This window comes from Mirounga angustirostris, unplaced genomic scaffold, assembly GCF_029215605.1.
Source record: "Mirounga angustirostris isolate CCGP_5_RB_7025 unplaced genomic scaffold, mMirAng1.0.hap1 SCAF_17, whole genome shotgun sequence".
Lineage (NCBI taxonomy): Eukaryota > Metazoa > Chordata > Mammalia > Carnivora > Phocidae > Mirounga > Mirounga angustirostris.
The window spans coordinates 50759785-50777809 of record NW_026991725.1 but is presented as its reverse complement, the minus strand read 5'-3'; the positions used below and the strand labels follow the sequence as shown (position 1 = coordinate 50777809).

The 18025-nt window shown below is 47.0% G+C and overlaps 1 protein-coding gene across 1 annotated transcript in view; it reads right to left on the bottom strand.

Annotated features, from left to right (window-relative positions):
- The window catches only part of DNAH9 (dynein axonemal heavy chain 9), a 336543-nt gene that overhangs the window by 167085 nt on the left and 151433 nt on the right, over positions 1-18025 (bottom strand). The window contains exons 36-38 of the mRNA XM_064583354.1: positions 17278-17452; positions 12569-12742; positions 11908-12115 (exon numbers count right to left, since the gene is read on the bottom strand). Coding sequence (XP_064439424.1) covers positions 11908-12115; positions 12569-12742; positions 17278-17452 — 557 coding nt within the window. The remainder of the gene's footprint in view (positions 1-11907; positions 12116-12568; positions 12743-17277; positions 17453-18025) is intronic.

Genomic DNA, 18025 nt, shown 5'->3' with positions numbered 1-18025 from the left:
TTATTTGAGAGAGAGAATGAGAGAGAGAGTACATGAGAGGGAGGAGGGTCAGAGGGAGAAGCAGACTCCCTGCCGAGCAGGGAGCCCGATGTGGGACTCGATCCCGGGACTCCAGGATCATGACCTGAGCCGAAGGCAGTCGCTTAACCAACTGAGCCACCCAGGCGCCCAGGCATACACATTTTTGATCCCTCCGTGACCAAGCTCTGCTCCAAGTCACATCTCGGATGGCATGGGAGTTAAGTGATTGTTTCCAGGCAGAACTGGAGAAACAGAGGTGGATCTCAGTGTTAGCAAACAGGTTGGTGGTGAAGGCGCTCAACATGCGAGAAGTATAAAGAACTATGATCCTCCCCTCATACTTCTGGGTTCTGCCTTGTTGTAAACAAGTCCTGACAGTCAAGCCCATACCTGGGCCTGGAGTTCATCTGCTCCATCTTTTTTTTAAGATTGATTGACTGATTGATTGATTTAGAGAGTGTGAGCGCACGAGCAAGCACAAGTTGGGGCTGGGGGGAGAGACAGGGAGGGAGAGACAGAATCTCAAGCAGACTCCCCACTGAGCACAGAGCCTGATGCAGGGCTTGATCTCACAACCCTGAGATCAAGGGCTGGACGCTTAACTGACTGAGCCACCTGGGCACCTCCATCTGCTCCATCTTACCCAACTTCTCCACATGGACCGGCCTCCCATTCCGCTGGTAGCCATGTCCTACATTAGCTGCCCTCTGCTTTTATTCACATGGTCCCTTCTGCAATATTTCAACACCACTGTGCATTCGAGGAGTAATTTCAGTTTCAAAGTGGGTTCCCATCTGTTCTCATTTCACTGTCTCCACCGTGACCACCCTTTGCCCATCGGCTCTCACCTGCTAGCTACGACATCCTCCCAAATGGCCTCCCTGCTCAAAAGAGCAGACAGGAGTCCCCTTGCAAGATGTGAATCAGATTATGCCAGTCTCCTGCTTAAAACTCACCCGGGGCATCCCATCTTGCCTGGGGCAAAAGCCAGTCTGGGTACGTCCACAAACCTGTGTCTATGTTTTTCTCTCTGATGTTCCCCTGTCCACTCTCTCTGCTCCAGCCGTCCTGCTCTGCTATTCTCGCTGCCACAGGGCCTTTGCTCTGGCTGATGCCCCTGCCTGCAGTCCTTTCTCCCAAAGGCCAGCCCAGCTTGTGCCCTCATTTCCATCAGGCATTTATCTGCTCAAATGCCATTTCTCAGTGAGCCCTGCCCTGCACAAGGGCCAAAGTTAACCCCTCACCCCCAATTCCCTGTGCCTGCTTCATTGTTCTTAAAATTTCACTTAAAATGCTCTATGTTCTACATATTTATCTTATGTATTATATTACCCCCTCCACACTATAAACTCCGCAAGAACAGGAATCAGTCTCTTTCTCACTGTCCTAACCCCAGCACCTAGAACATTATCTAGCACACAGCAGAGTGTTCAAAAGACATTTAAGAAATGAATGAATGAATTTTATGACAAACCCCATGAATGGCAAAGAAAGATACATCATCACCATTTTGTAACTAAGAAAACAGAGCAGAAGACATGAACAGACACTTCTCCAAAGAAGACATACCAATGGCTAACACACACCTGAAAAAATGTTCATCATTATTAGCCATCAGAGAAATTCAAATCAAAACCATATGGAGATACCACCTTACACCAGTTAGAATGGCAAAAATTGACAAGGCAAGAAACAACAAATGTTGGCAAGGTTGTGGAGAAAGGGGAACCCTCTTACACTGTTGGTGGGAATGCAAGTTGGTAGAGCCACTTTGGAAAACAGTGTGGAGGTTCCCCAAAAATTTAAAAATAGAGCTACCCTATGACCCAGCAATTGCACTCCTGGGTATTTACCCCAAAGACACAGACGTAGTGAAAAGAAGGGCCATATGCACCCCAATGTTCATAGCAGAATTGTCTGCAATAGCCAAACTGTGGAGAGAGCTGAGATGCCCTTCAACAGATGAATGGATAAAGAAGATGTGGTCCGTATATACGGAATGGAATAGTACTCAGCCATCAGTAAGGATGAATACCCAACTTTTACATCCACATGGATGGGATTGGAGGAGATTATGCTAAGTGAAATAAGTCAAGCAGAGAAAGTCAATTATCATATGGTTTCACTTATTTGTGGAACATAAGGAATAGCATGGAGGACATTAGGAGAAGGGAAAAATGAAGGGGGGGAAATCGGAGGGAGAGTTGAAACATGAGAGACTATGGACTCTGAGAAACAAACTGAGGACGTTAGAGGGGAGGGGGCGTGGGGGGATGGGTTAGCCTGGTGATGGGTATTAAGGAGGACATGTACTGCATGGAGCACTGGGTGTTATACCAAACCAATGAAACATGGAACGCTACATCAAAAACTAATGATGTATTGTATGGTGACTAATGTAACATAATAAAATAAAATAAAGACTAAGCAAAAAAAAAACCCAAAACAAAATAAAACAAAACAAAACAGAAAACAAGGCTAAGGCAGGTTGCATGCCTTGCTGAAATTAATCCAGGTCTGTAGATACTGATCCTAATGCCTCTTTCATACATCACTCAGGGAGAGAGCCCTTGGAAGCCCTCACGCCCATTCCCTGTTTAGGGCTGCCCTGGCCATTCCTGCCCCATAGATTCCTCTGGTCTCTGAACTCAGAGCTTGGGTGTCCATTCATCCGTGATGCATCACTAAAGACACGGCCCTGTATGGGGTCCCTGGCAGGCATGTTATCACGGACTCCTCAGAGCAGCCCTACCCCATATTAAAAATCTTTGAACAAACAAGAAAACTGAGGCTTAGAGAAAATCAGGGGCTCTATCCCAGGTCCTATAGCTGCTAAGTAGCCAAGCCAGGACTCTAACCCGGGTCACCTGGCGTAGTCAGTACTGTGAACCATTTGAATACTCTCAAGACATGGTTTCTGCCCTTGACAATGCCCCAGTTTGGTGAACTCACTGCCTGACCACATTTTTAACAGAGATCATTAGCAGTTAATGAGGTCTGACTTCGTACCGATTTTCCTTTTCTTGAAACTCTTTTCTTTCCACATCATCTAATTTTTTCATGTGTTAAGACATTTCCATTATTATTGGAAGGGCTTTGCAGTTTATTCTTTCCAAATGTAACATGCTCTGCATGATTGTAAAAAGAATACATATTCATGATATAAAGATTAAAAAACACAGAAAATCATAATGATGAAAGTGACAATTATCTGGGATTTGATCACCTCTCAGGAGCCATTAGTTTCAATATTTTGGTGCATTTTATCCCAGTCTATTCACTCTGTTCAATTTTTCCTTTACAAAATCAGAATTATACCGCATATTCTGTCTGTGCACAAACACACACACACATATGCAATCCACGTATTGTAAACATTATATAACATATTCTCCTAAAACATGATTTTAATTGCTGCACTGTGTTCCATAATTTGGAGGTACCAAAATTTATGGGATGGTTTCTCTGTTGTCTGAAACATATGTTGTATTCCATTTTTTTATACTCTGAAACTACCTTTGCTCATCCCGAGCGGAGTGTCCTACCCATGAGGTGACATATCTTTCATGATTTCATTTCGTGTCATCTCCTTTTGGAAAGACAGCAAGTCAGGTGGACAAGAGCTGACTACCTGTAATGATAGAAGTGTGATGAAGCTCCTTTGAGGTCGAGAGTCTGATCAGATCTTTTCTGGTCCTGTCCAACCTCAAACTTCTACTGAATAGGTTATGGAGAGTCATATTACATGAAGATTTGATGCCTGAATTCCTATCTAATTAGTGCAGTTAAGCACTCAAATATTTGTTCAACTAATAATTTAAATCACAGGTGGATGGTAAGAGAATTCCGAATTGTGAAGAGCATCATCTTTAGCCTCCTCTCGTTATGCTGCAAATACAAGCCCATCGATGACTCAGTCCATTTCTTTGCTTCTCCTTTCTCTCTTTCTAGACCATCCTGTCTGTGGGTCACTGCAAATTCCTTTAGTTTTAAAAATTACTTATATTTTCTAAAAGAATGAGAAGAGGCTTCAAGTATTTGAAGACATAAAAGCAGACCAATTAAGAGACTAAACAGGGATTCCAAAATAATACAGGAAAAGAAACGTATTTGGACCCATCATCTAGGATGACACCCTTATTGTAACCAAATAAAAATGTACTGCACGCTGTCCTTTATGAACTGCCTACCTGAAATCTCAGAACTAAATCTGTGTTTAATTACAGCAACCACGTCATCCTGGATTACTGGAACAAATCCGCCCCTCACTTTGTATGAACAAAAATTTTCCAGGAGCTAAATTCTAAAGGGCATGTATTAAGGATACTTACAAAAGGAATACTAGGTTTCAGAATGGGCATGATCTTCAACAGGAGATATAAAAGTAATTTAAAATGATCTTTTATCATCCTAACCCTCAACAAAGCCCAAGGGTGAATCATTACATTGTAACACAGGAAAGGGAATGAAAGCAATGCAATGGGTTTGCGGGGGTTGCAGAAGCTGGGGGAATGGGGATGTGCGTGGGTCCCTGCCTCCCTCAGCATGAGGTGTCAGCATTCTAAATCAGTGCTTTGGGCAGCTGTTGGAGAGAGGTCAATAGAAATCTGACGTTTTAGTGACTACCTGAAGGGCCTATTTTATTTACTATCAAAGGGAAAGATATCCATGTGCTCTAGATATCAGATGAATGGGAGCAAAGTTGGCATTCTATTATGGAAAGCGAGAAGCATGACTTACAGTCTTATCAAAGCAGAAGTCGGCTATAGCTCGATGAAATAAAAGACAGCTTGGCTATTAACTCATTGTGTGACTTTCAGGGACGTCAACACCTGTAAGCCTCATTTTTCTCATCTCGCAAAAACGGAGACTATCGGATCTGTGATGGATACCATTTCCAAGTTGGCCGTGTTCCAAATCATTGGGAATCCTGGAGAGCTGTTATTTCCTGATATGGGCACTGACTCTCCCCTTCATCTTTTTCTTTTTTCCATTTGGAATGCAGATGTGATGGCTGGAGCTGCAGCCATTCTGCCACCCTGAGGGAGCAGCTAAGAGAATAGATATTATAACATTGATATCATTGAGCCATTGATTTAGCATTAGCAACTGCCAACCTCAAGATTTCTTGTTGCATGAAAAAATATCTGTTCATGTTATTACTGTCAGATTTTCTGCTGCATGCAGGCAAAGGCGTTAGTGACACTGTCTCATTGGATAGGGAGGGTTAAATGAACCAAAGGGGTAAGACCCTCAGCCCAAGGTTTGGCACGGTATAAACATTACATAAAGCATGTCCTTTATGTCCTTTAGTATAGTTGAAGTTAAGCTCCCCAAACCACCTCTTTTGCTTGGGTTCCTTTTGTTTTGGCAGTAGGGCTTCGAAATTATTACATAGTATTTATAGACCCTTAAATTCAAGAAGGATTTGATATTATTATTATTATTATTATTATTTTTAAAGATTTTATTTATTTGACAGAGAGTGACACAGCGAGAGAGGGAACACAAGCAGGGGGAGTGGGAGAGGGAGAAGCAGGCTTCCCATGGAGCAGGGAGCCTGATGCAGGGCTCGATCCCAGGACCAATTCAAAAGATGATCCCATTCAAAAGATGAAGGGGAGAGTTAGTGCCCATATCAGGAAATAACAGCTCTCCAGGATCCCCAGGCACCCAGATTTGATATTATTATAATAATAGATTCCATTTACTAAGCCCTTATTGCACGTTAGGACCCATTCTGAGTCTTTTACATACTTTATCTTGCTATTTGAGAACAAAAAGAATGAACTGTTGATCCGCTCAACAACATGGGCAAATCTTAAAATCATGCTGAGTGAAAAAAGCCAGACAAAAAGGAGTGCATATTGGGGCGCCTGGGTGGCTCAGTCGTTGGGTGTCTGCCTTCGGCTCAGGTCATGATCCCAGGGTCCTGGGATTGAGCCCCGCATCCGGCTCCCTGCTCCACGGGAAGCCTGCTTCTCCCTCTCCCACTCCCCCTGCTTGTGTTCCCTCTCTCGCTGTGTCTCTCTCTGTCAAATAAATAAAATCTTTAAAAAAAAAAAAAGGAGTGCATATTGTAATTCCATTATAGACAATTCTAGAAAATGCAAACTAACCTACTGTGACAGAAATAGATCAGTGGTTGCCTAGGCATGGGCAGGGTGGAAGGGTAAGGGGGGCGAAGGAACTTTCAGAGGTGACGGATATGCTCATTATTTCAACTGTAGTGATGGTATCATGGGTGTGTAAATATTTCAAAACTTATCAAATTGTATAATTTAGTATGTGCCATGTGTTGTATGTCAATTATAACTCAATGATTTTTTTTTTAAAGGGAAAATGTAAAAAAAATTTACTACCTTTAGTCGGAAAATGGATAAATAGGTTGTGATTTATTCACACAATGGAATCCTGTGCAGCAGTGAAAACCAATGAGATAGAGCTACATGTATCAAAATAGGCAATGATTTAAAAAGTTGCTAAAGGAAGTTAGTGTGATATATATTTAAAATGTAACTATGACACAACATTGTGCATTTTTGTGGGTACATATATGTACTACAAGTGTAAATTTGCATCTTTTCATGTGTCTGTTTGCCATCTGGATGTCTTTGGAAAAATGTCTAGTCATATCTTCTGCTTACTTTTTAATTGGATTATTTGTTTTTTGGGTGTTGAGTTGTATAAGTTCTTTATATATTTTGGATACTATCCCTTTATCAGATATATCATTTGCAAATATCTTCTCTCATTCCATAGGTTGCCTTTTAGTTTTGTTGATTATTTCCTTCTCTGTGCAGAAGCTTTTTATTTTGATGTAGTCCCAGTAGTTTATTTTTGCTTTTGTTTTCCTTGCCTTAGGAGACATATCTAGAGAGAAGTTGCTTTGGCTGATGTCGAAGAGGTTACTATCTATGTTCTCGTCTAGGATTCTTATGGTTTCAGGTCTCGCATTTGGGTCTTTCATCCATTTTGCTCGGCATCACTGATCATCAGGGAAATACAAATCAAAACCACAATGAGCTATCACTTCACACCTGTCAGCATGGCTAAAATCAACAACACAAGAAACAACCGGTGTTGGCGAGGATGTGGAGAAAAAAGAATCCACTGTTGGTGGGAATGCAAACTGGTGCAACCACTGTGGAAAAGAACATGGAGGTTCCTCAAAAACAGAACTACTCAAGATTCAGCAATTGCATTACTAGGTATTTACCCAAAGGATACAAAAATACTGATTCAAAGGGATACATGCACCCCAATGTTTTTAGCATCATTATCTACAATAGCCAAACTATGGAAACAGCCCAAGGGTCCATCAACTGATGAATGGATAAAGATGTGGTGTATATACAATGGAATATTACTTGGCCATAAAAAAGAATGAAATCTTGCCATTTGCAAAGACATGGATGGAGCTAGAGAGCATAAGGCTAAGTGATATAAGGCAGAGAAAGACAAAGACCGTATGATTTCATTCATATGTGGAATTTAAGAAACAAAACAAACAAGCAAAGTGGGGGGGGGGAGAGAAAGAAATCAAGAAACAGACTCTTAACTGCAGAAAACAAACTCATGGTCACCACAAGGGTGGTAGGAAGTGGGGATGGGTGAACTAGGTGATGGGGAGTAAGGCATGCACTTGTGATGAGCACCCGGGGGGTGTACAGAAGTGGTGAATCACTCTACTGTACACTTGAAACTAGTATTACACCATGTGTTAAATGGAATTTAAAAACTTAAAAAAAGGTTTAAGTTTGGAATGATACACATCAGCTTTAGGACTCAGTCGAAGAGGGGCAGGAAGGAGGATGGGGGTGGTGTGCTGGCTGTATTTGCAAAGCTAAGATTCACTGCAAAACGATAAAATGTTCACATCTGTGAAATCTGGGCGGTGGGTACATGGGCATCTGTTATATTATTTTTTGGACTTTCCTGCATGCTTGAAATATTTCATAATTTTTAAAAAGTTTAAGGAATTCTCCAGCTCCCTCTTAGCATCTAGTTCCCCCTGCCAGGGGCACCTGCTATTATCAGTTTATTGTATGTCCTTCTGGAGCTATTCTAAGTATATATAAGCATAGATATATGAGTGTGTGTGTGTCTGTGTGTGTGTGTATACATATATAATCAATATAACCAATAAAATATTTTTATTTATCTTTTTTCTTCAAATTTTTATTTAAGTTCTAATTAGCATAATGCAATGATGGTTTCAGGAGTGGAATTCAGTGATTCATCACTTACACACAACCTCCAGGGCTCATCACAAGTGCCTGCCTGAATACCCACCATCCATCTAGCCCATCCCACACCCACCTTCCTCCACCAACCCTCAGTTTGTTCTTTCTTAAAAAAAAAAAAAAAAAGTAGGCTCCAGCCTCAGGGCAGAGCCCAAGGCGGGGCTCGAACTCACGACCATGAAATCAAGACCAGAGCCAAGATCAAGAGTCGGACACTCACCCGACTGAGCCACCCAGGAGCCCCGTGTTCCTTATCTTTCTCTTTTTAAACACGACACATTCTGGAGCATACCATACACTCTGTGTCTTGCTCTTCTCGTGCAACAAAGCTGTGGACAAAGTTCCAACTCTGTTCATACAAAATGTCCTCATTCTTTGTAATAATGCTTAGCATTCTGTCACATGGATAATTAGGCTACTTCCCACCGTTTGCCAGCACAGACCCGTTATAAATGCACATTTTGCACATCTGTCTGGGGGTACTACCTGCCCTTTGAAGCAGACTGCTTCACAAAACACATTCCATCTTTCTGTAATTACACAGAGTCTTAAGTACGACCAGCACTGAAAATACTCAGCTGCAAAAAGAGGCAAAAAGAGGGTTGGGGTCAGGATGTGGGTGGGGGAATCTGCCTCTTGTCCAGGTCAGAGCAGCTACCCTTGGAGTTCTTGCATCTCCTTTTTGAAGTTTTCTATTTCCTCTTGGATACCAGCTTTCTGGCTCCCCCCTTTCTAAGGGTCATGGGCACCCTTTCTCTTGCCAGTCTGTTGCCTCCAAAATGTTTTAGGCTAAGAAGCCAAAGAAACAAAGTTGTTTGGATTGTGACCAAAGAAAGAGGCAGGGGGTTCCCAGTAAGGGAATTCAGCATTTTTTTCAGAATCAAGCGTATGAGCTCTGCTGTGTGGACTCTGGCGTTTATGGTGGCTCATCTGCGGCTCTGGGTGACTCCCTAGTTCCTAGTTGCTTCTGCATGGGTGAGGTTAGAGATCCCTGCTTCATCCATCCCTAGTGTGGAGGCTGGGTGGGACCAAGAGGCCACTGGGGAGTTCACAGGACACAGAAATGTTGTGTCCAGCTTCAGCGAGGAGCCAGCATGATCCTGGGTCTATCTGACAGCAGTCTGACGCTTCTGGATAATTCTCTGTGTTCCAACAGGAGAGGAGAGGAAAATCCTCCAGGTTAGGGGCCCAGAATGAGAGAGAGAGGTCTGGGCAGTGCAGGCAGCTCATCTCCTTTTCACTGATTATAAGTTCTTATTCTCCACTTAAAGTATTTTTTTTACATGAAGAATCCTTATAATAGGATTCCAGAAAACAACTCCTCCAGAATCCTTGAATGGTCCCACTCATGATTATAGCACTAATAGCAAACACTTATTGCCGTTTTCAAAGTATTTTCTTGCCAGGGAGGCAGTGTTAACCTCAGGGTTAAAGCACAGGCTTTGAAGTCGGACTGTCTGGGTTCAAACCCAGGCTCCGTCACTTACTGTGTGGCCTAGGGCAGCTTATTTAACTTCTCTGTGCCTTGATGTTCTTATCTATAACATGGGGATGATACAAGGACTTACTTCATGGGGCTGGACGGGATTAAAGGATTTAAAAATGTGTAAAATTCCAGTCTCAGGTTGGTACCTGACACATACTTGGTGTTTGATAACTGCCAGTTGTTATCAGCATAGTTATAAGTAACGTGAGAATTGCAGTGAATGGGGAGGGCTGATCATCTGACTGGTCATTGGACTCTAGGCTTACAAATGAGCACAGAGGCTTCTCTTCCCGTGAACAAGAAACTCTGGTGGGTAGACCAAACAGTGTTCAGACGTGAGCCAGCCAGGCATGCGACGTCTGCTCATGGCCACCACCACCGGCTGCTGGTCGGCAGCTGGAAATGGGTCACGGGGGGAGTATTTAAGCTACAGAAATTGGGATAGACTTTGTTGCTCACATAGATTTCAGATAATGGTGGACAAAACATGTTAAGTGCCTCATACCTGTAGCTGTTTACATTATGAAGAGCACAAAAAATGGCATATTCTTCGTCTGCCTTCGGCTCAGGTCATGATCCCTGGATCCCTGGGTCCCAGGGTCGATCCCTGGATCGAGCCCCCACATCGGGCTCCCTGCTCGGTGGGGAGTCTGCTTCTCCCTCTCCTTCTGCCCCTTCCCCTGCTTGTGCTCTTTCTCTCAAATAATAAAAAATTTCTTTTTAAAACATGGCATATTCTTTTGTTATTCAAACCGAAGATGCTCACGTCACTGACAAACAAGTGAAATCCTGACATGAGTCTCTAGCATTTCGAGTTGTCTTACTTGTTAATATTCATGTGCGAACTACAGGTGCTTGCTGGATTGGGACGGACGGTATGGAACATTTAGGAGCATGACAGGGGATGCAGCCCAGGGGCTCACTTGACGGAGAGGTGGAGAGTCTCTCCGGGTGCCTGACTGCTCTGAGAGGCAGGGAGCAGACAGCGGGGCCCCCAGCAGCACCCAGAGCTGGCTGGGCCCCTGACCCTGGAAGAACTGGCAGGATAGTCAGGAGGATGGCAGGAAGCGAGCTCTTCTCTCTGTGGGAGTTGGGGATGCGGAATGCTGCCAATACCAAGCTGGGTGACTCTGGGGTTCTTGCTGGGAGGGGCCGTGGAAGGATGGGGTAAGTGACACTGGTCCAAGCTGAGCAAGAGGAAGTTGAAGTGAAACCTGTTTTGCAAGTCTGCTGGCCTGGATGTCGGGCAGGCAAAGTGCCGGGCTCACTTCCCATGTACTAAGCTATGGCTTTTATTTCCCAGTGTGCAAATTCCAGTGCCCGGAATTCCTGACTGTCCGTGGTTTTGCAATGCAGGTGTGGGCATGCACTGTGGTCTCACGTGGGAAGCACAGCCAAGTTGCAGGGTGAGGAGTAAGAGCAGGGTTCCCCCCGGCCTTGCCATTGCTCTCCTGTCGCCAGGAGCTTGGCTTGGGCACCTCTCGAAAAGGAAGCTGCTTCTAGGGTTCACGTGATGGGTGTTTCTACACACAAGGAGACCCTACAGGTAGTGAGGGTCAAGGAGAAAGTGACTCTGGCAAGAGGAAAACTCCTTTTTCAGGGAGCCTCTGACCGTGAAGCCGCACCTGGAGGAGCCGAGTCCACTCGGGAGCCCAGCACATCAGCTCCCAGTGAAAAGCACGCCCCATGTGCTCAGAAGACTGGATGCGCCCCGCCGGCCCTGCTGCTTGACGGTGACCTTGGGCGATCGCATACTGTTACCCGAGCCTCAGTTTCCCTGTCTACGAGGCAGGAAGGGTGAAGGCAAAGACCTCTAGGACGCTTCCACAAGCCTGTGGCAATCCTTCACCGGGTGTCAGCTCTCTTTGGCATCAAGGTACTGGACACCGTTCTGGGTTGAACTCCTGGCCTGGGAGGGATTTGAGAGGCCAGGGAGGAAGGCAGGAGACAGGATGAGGAAAAGCACGGTGCTGGAGGAGTGGAACAGAGGTGCTGCGGAGGAGAAAGGAAGAAAGGAGAGGCAAGAGCGGAGTGCGGGCGCAGGGGAAGTCAGGCGGAACAGGTGCCCGATGCTTTGTTCCATTTCCACGTCAGGGCACGTGGCCTCTCAGACGCCCGCACCGCCCCTCCCCTCCAGGCGCTCCAGGCCCTCACCTTGCAGCATCGCCGACGTGGTGTAGTAGTTGAACAGCACGTTCCTCACCAGGTACTCCTCAGGGTCCAGGCTGGCCAGCTTGGTCCCCACCAGCACCGACTTGCCTGTGCCCGCGGTCCCCACCAGCATGACCGGCCGCCGCCGCTCCATGAGACGCTCCAGGAAGTAGCACACTCGGATGGTCTCGCTCGCGTGCACCAAACAAGCCTGCGTGAGAACCCGGTTAGCAGGCCAGGGGCCCACGGGAGAAACAGGTTCCTGGCAAAAACATTCTGGACCATTTCAGAGGCAGGGTGGTGCCGGCTCGCTACCTTGGGCAGGAGTGTCTTCCTTCATATGCACGGCCAGACCATTCCGTAACCTCGTTCTCCGGGGGAGAGCAGCCCCCCTCTCCTCCCTGCGGCCTCCCTACTGGGCTTGGGAACCTTCTGCCCTGCCGTCTCCCCGCTCTGCCCCCCAGGATGCCGGTGGAGTCTGGCAATCAAGTTACTTAGTCTTTGTGGGGATCTGTGGCTTCCTTGCACCTAGGGTTTCCTCTTGGAAGACATGTAGCTGGGGATGACCGGTTCCTGCAAGGCTAAAATGCTGGGACACTGATAGGGGCCGCCACGAAATGTCCTTGGTGCAATTGTACATCCTCGGTCACTCGGCCACACTCACCTGCAGAGGTATCTCGGGGTCAAATTCAAACTGGGGGATGAGCTTGGACCAAGGCTCAAATTTCTTGGTCGCTGGGTCTATGTAGTAGTCAAAGATAGTTCCCTGGGAGGGGAACTTGATCGTCTTGAACTCCGTCAGCCACCACTTGCTGAACTCCGCCCGGTAGTCCACGAGCTGCCAACACAAAGCGGGTCAGGGGGCGAGGCTGCCCAGAGCTTCCAAAGCCTGGACAGGCCACCCTGGCTTCAGGCAGAAGGTCAGGGTGGGGAAGATGAAACGCTTTGCCCGAAGGAGCAGCTTTCCGGGAAGGATGCTGTCAGGATCAGCCCTGACAAGGCCCAGCGGCCCAGGGGCCAGCCCTGAGTGGGTGATCAGGCCTGACAAGGCCCAGCGGCCCAGGCGCCAGCCCTGAGCGGGTGATCAGCCCTGACAAGGCCCAGCGGCACCGCTTGACCACGTGGATTAGCTGCCCCAGCACTGTGCATCTGAGAGTCCTCGAGGGGTGCGGGGAGGGGGGTGTAAGAACACTGGGGGGGGGGCACAACCACAAGACGGGCAAACGTGGCCAAGAGCTCCCGAAGAGATAGATGGACCCCCATCCTCCCAGACTGCCAAGACTCAGCAATTCCAGGGTGGCAGTCAGGGATGGAATGAATAACATGGTGGCTGTTGACATCTGGGGGCATGGGTGGTGGGGTGAGAAGAGCCTCAGTCCCCTCATCTGTAAAATGAGCATCCTAGAAAGAGGACTTCTAAGGTCCCTTCGAGAGCTAAAATTTCTAAAATGTAGGAGCAGCAGAGATAAAGCTATACTGGTCTTGCTGATAGAAGGAATAGGTAGAGACATACAATTTACATGCATACATATTAGATCACGAGGCCCTCAGGATAGGGCTGGGCATCCAGCGGACTCAAATCTCATTGTGTCCAAGCTGAAACACACAACATGTATGCACATGCATGCACACACATACGTCCCCCATAACACACCTGCTTACTACTGGCAATAAGCCCATTCTTTGAACAGATAGACCTAGGAAAAATCCCCAAAAGGAAAACCTAAAAAGAGACCCAGATTGGGCATTTTATTTTTTAAGATTTTATTTATTTATTAGAGAGAGAGAGAGAGAGAGCGAGCACGAGTGGAGGGAGGGGCAAAGGGAGAGGGAGAAGCAGACTCCCCACCGAGCAGGGAGCCTGATGCGGGGCTCAATTCTGGGACTCTGGGATCATGACCTAAGCCGAAGGCAGACGCTTAACCGACTGAGCCACCCAGGGGCCCCTGGATTGGGCACTTTAGGAAATGTTCCTGAAGGGCAGGACAAAGATAGAATTTGAAGGCTAGACAGATGGGGAAACTGGATGTGTGGCAGTGAATCTGGACTTGTAGGAAATGGAACTCCTCGTTCTGTTGCCTACTGGATAAGTAGGATTGAATTCTTTTGCTTTATTATTTTTTCGTTTTTTTGAGTGCTTTTTTTTTTTTTAAATTCTTTTGCTTTCAAATGAGAACAGAAACAAGCCCTAAGAGAAGGACAGATTTGTTTGCTGTTCTTCTTCTGATCTGACTTCAGATGAGGGGGTGCTCTACCTTCTCAATATTGGGCGCTGCAATCAGAAGCCTTGGAAAACCCCCCATTTTTAGCTCATGGATAAAATCCTTCAAGACTTTTAACTTCCTAGAAAAAACCTGGTTCTAGATTCCTATGGAAAATCCGAGGCAGAGGCCACCTCTAGAACAAAGGAGGCTTTGTGAATCTTCTCCTTTCCCCACCTCCAATTCCACCTTGAGCCCCTCAGTCAGTGAACCAGCCACACCACCGTCCAGGCTGCACCAGCACTAGCTCCTCCCCAGTATCCGGCACTTGACCTCACCTCCACTATAACTGGACACCAAAGACAAGGTCACCTCTGCTGAGTCAACCAGCAGCACTTACTTTCTTTTTTTTTTTTGTCCTAAAGATTTTATTTATTTATTTGAGAGAGAGAGAATGAGAGAGAGCACGAGAGGGAGGAGGGTCAGAGGGAGAAGCAGACCCCCCGCCGAGCAGGGAGCCCGATGCGGGACTCGATCCTGGGACTCCAGGATCATGACCTGAGCCGAAGGCAGTCGCTTAACCGACTGAGCCACCCAGGCGCCCCCAGCAGCACTTTCTTGGTTCAGTTCCTTAGGTGTCTCTTCAGCAGTGACCTTCATGAAGAGGCCCCTTCGGACACCCCCATCGCCTTTGGATTTGGACAGTCCTGTGGCCCCCGTTCCTGCCCTTTGAACTTGACGACACTGAGGTGCATCTGTATACTGCAGAAGAGTTTGGGCTGTAAAATCGCCTCACCTGATGCTTACCATGCTCCAAGCTACCCTGGCTAGTATAGACGGCTCCTATTTGATATATGAAAAGACAAAAACTGAAAAGGATGGCCTCCAGAAGCACACGGAGGTGCTGCGAGTTGGACTCAGGTGTTTGGTCCCCCGAGCTGGTGCTCTCTGAGACATCACTTGCTTCTGAGAGACCATTTCCCAGGATCCCAGCAAAGTATTTAGTGAGAACCTCCTTTTTCTTTCGGAGCTTCTACTCGGGTATGGGTTGCGTATTGAATTTCTCCTTTGCTTTAATGACAGCCTCACAAACACCAGCACTACCGCAGTTCCTGATGTGAATATTTTGGCCAGCCTCCTGTTTTTCTACTTACGGCACTCTTTCTGGGGTTTGGCTTGACTGCAGCTTGTGTCGGGGTCTTGGGCCTTCCCTGCTGCTAAAAGCTTTCTCCCTTGTCCCCTCCCCATGTGCTAGCATGGCGGCCTATGGCTCTGAGTGCTCCAGAGCCCAGGACACCTGGAGGGATGCTTTCTGCCGGGCTTTTAAAAAGAGTTGAGTGGATTTAAATGTATACTGCGATAGAAAAATTGACCAAGTGTCTTCGTCCTGGTCCCCCACTACCTGCTAAGCACCAACATGGGGGAGAAGCCCAGCAGTGGTTGCTATTTGACATGTGAGCCACTGAAAGGTCAGGGCATGCATTTGATGGAAGGCAATAATCTATGCCTTCTGGATCTCGGTATTTCAGTGAGGCCTCGTCCATCCTGCTGGATTCCTTGCCTCAAAGGGGAAATGGAAAGCTGTCAAAGAAACAGTCCATGGAGACGCTGCAAAGACTGCAAGAGGCAGTGTGAAATTCTCAGACGCCTCACTCCCAGTTTGGGCATCCCCCCGCCCCCGCCCAGCGTCTGGCTCTGGCTCTGGAGACGGGGAGAGGTACACGTCCCAGGAACTTGTGAGAGCTGCTTTCTGAATGTGGAGCACCAAAGAGCATGTCAGGGAGGGAAGGGAGGTAGGATGGATGCTAACGCCCAGGGCCTGTGAAAACGGACAAGAAATTAATTGTTTCATTCTAAATTCATTCTCCCGGCTCACTGCCATTTTGGATTCTAGAACATGGCTTTGCCCTGGGAGGCTGAAACTTTCTAACTCTCTCCTCGAAAGAGCCTTCAATCAACCCAGACCAGAAAGAGTAAATCCTAACTCTCCATGCACCGCAGCTTGGTTTGATCCCTTGCGATGAGCGGGGTGCCAAGTACTTGCTATGAAACTGAGTATTTCTGGCACGAGATGACTACTAATAAGGATGTATGTGCACCAGCACAATTTTAAGAGCTTTGCACGCATCTTTCACGGACGATCAGAACAGTATCCCTTCCTGTAATCCTTACAATGGCCTTAGAAACTGGACACTGCTGTTAGCACCCTCATTGCCTTCGTACCCAGGTGGGCGGTAAGGTGGAGAGAGATGAAGCAGTTTGCCCAACATCCCCCAGATACTAAGTGGCAAAGTTACGATTCGAATCCAGAGTCCGTGCCTTCAGCCCGTATGGGACTGCCTGATAGCTGGAGTCGGCTGTCCAAGGCTGGCTTGCCTAACCTCGAATAGGATGTTTCCAGATAAAGAACTTTTAATTTGGAGGAAACTAAGCCAAGAAAAAGTCTGGGGAGGGGCGCCTGGGTGGCTCCGTCGGTTAAGCCCCTTGCTTGCCCCCTGCTCCCATTCGTGCTCACTCTCTCTCACTCAAATAAATTCACAAAATCTTTTAAAGAAAAGAAAAAGCCTGGGGATGTTGGAAGGGTTAGGGAATAGCGTGCCAAGATATTCCAAGCCAACATCCCTACCCCCATACCTGAGGCTACAGCAGCCAAAACCGTGATATAAACACTGATCTGGTTTCTTACCCCTAGATGTCAATTAACCTTTGGTCCACGCTTCTGTGGACAGCTCGGTGTTTTGGGGAATGGAGAAGAGCTGGTTAACTCTGGCCTGGTACAGAGGCATCTGTGCTTGTCATGGAATGCTAAAGGGATTCCTCCCTCTAAAGCTTCTATAACACAGCGTCATTCTAGCAAACACACATCACCTTGCAAAGTAGTGGACCTATATCACCGTTTGTTCTGAAAACCTGCAAGTCTCCAAGAAATCAGGATATGTTACCAACTCCTAAAGCAGTAGCTCAAAATATAGCCAGAGCTCATCTGTCTCGCTCCAAGAGGCCCTTCTCGGGAGGCTGACGTCTTTAGCTGAGCGACGGATGGATAACAAAATAGTTTGATGCCTTCATGTTAATTCTGACATTTAGCTGTCCTCTTTTTCCAAATCTTTGCTGGAAGATCGGTTTTTGCCACCGTGGGCTTGCACGTGTTAACCACGGCACGTCCTCTTACCTGATCCTGGACCATTGCTCCGCCGAAAGCCCAGATGGCAGCAAACACAAAATACAGCTCGTAGGTTTCCTTGGGGCAGTCCGCAGGGATGTCCTCCTCGGCCAGGAGACATTCGAGAAGGTGGCACAGCATCTGGACCATGCTCTGCTCTGGGATCGGAATTATCTTCTTAAATCTGCAAAGAGAGACCCAGATACGCTGTGTGACACCGGATTTTCTATCCTGGAAGCCTCTTGGAACCTACTTGGTTTTGGCGGACCTGTGACCCGTCAGGTTCTTTGGGATTGCGTGGGGCTACGTAAGCCTTTACTCTCATCGGCTCCTGACCAAGAAGGGCCCAGAGTGCTCTGAGAAAGTTTTCTCGTCGCCCTTCCCTCTGGTACCCTCCCCATCTGCTCCTCCCTTCTCTGAACACTGACTGTCCCTCTCAGCCCTCAGGGGGCGGGGGCTACTGTGACACAATGGGGTAAAATCTCAGTGTCACTCCCTCACAATTTCCTCAAGAGTCAAGCTGGGTGCAGGGCTGAGGCAGGTCCTTCCGCTCCAGGTCCCTCAGGACAAACACACGGAAGACATGTTCTCTGGAACCAGAGTCTTACTGGGGGGGAGGGCAGAGTGGGCCCCGACAGATGCTCATTTTACACACTCATGATTTACTTGATGGAGTTCGCCTTCTGAAAATACACCTCACTTTGCCCTGGCCTGGTGTGTGTACTTTTCATATTGGATTTGGAGGCCTGGACCGAAA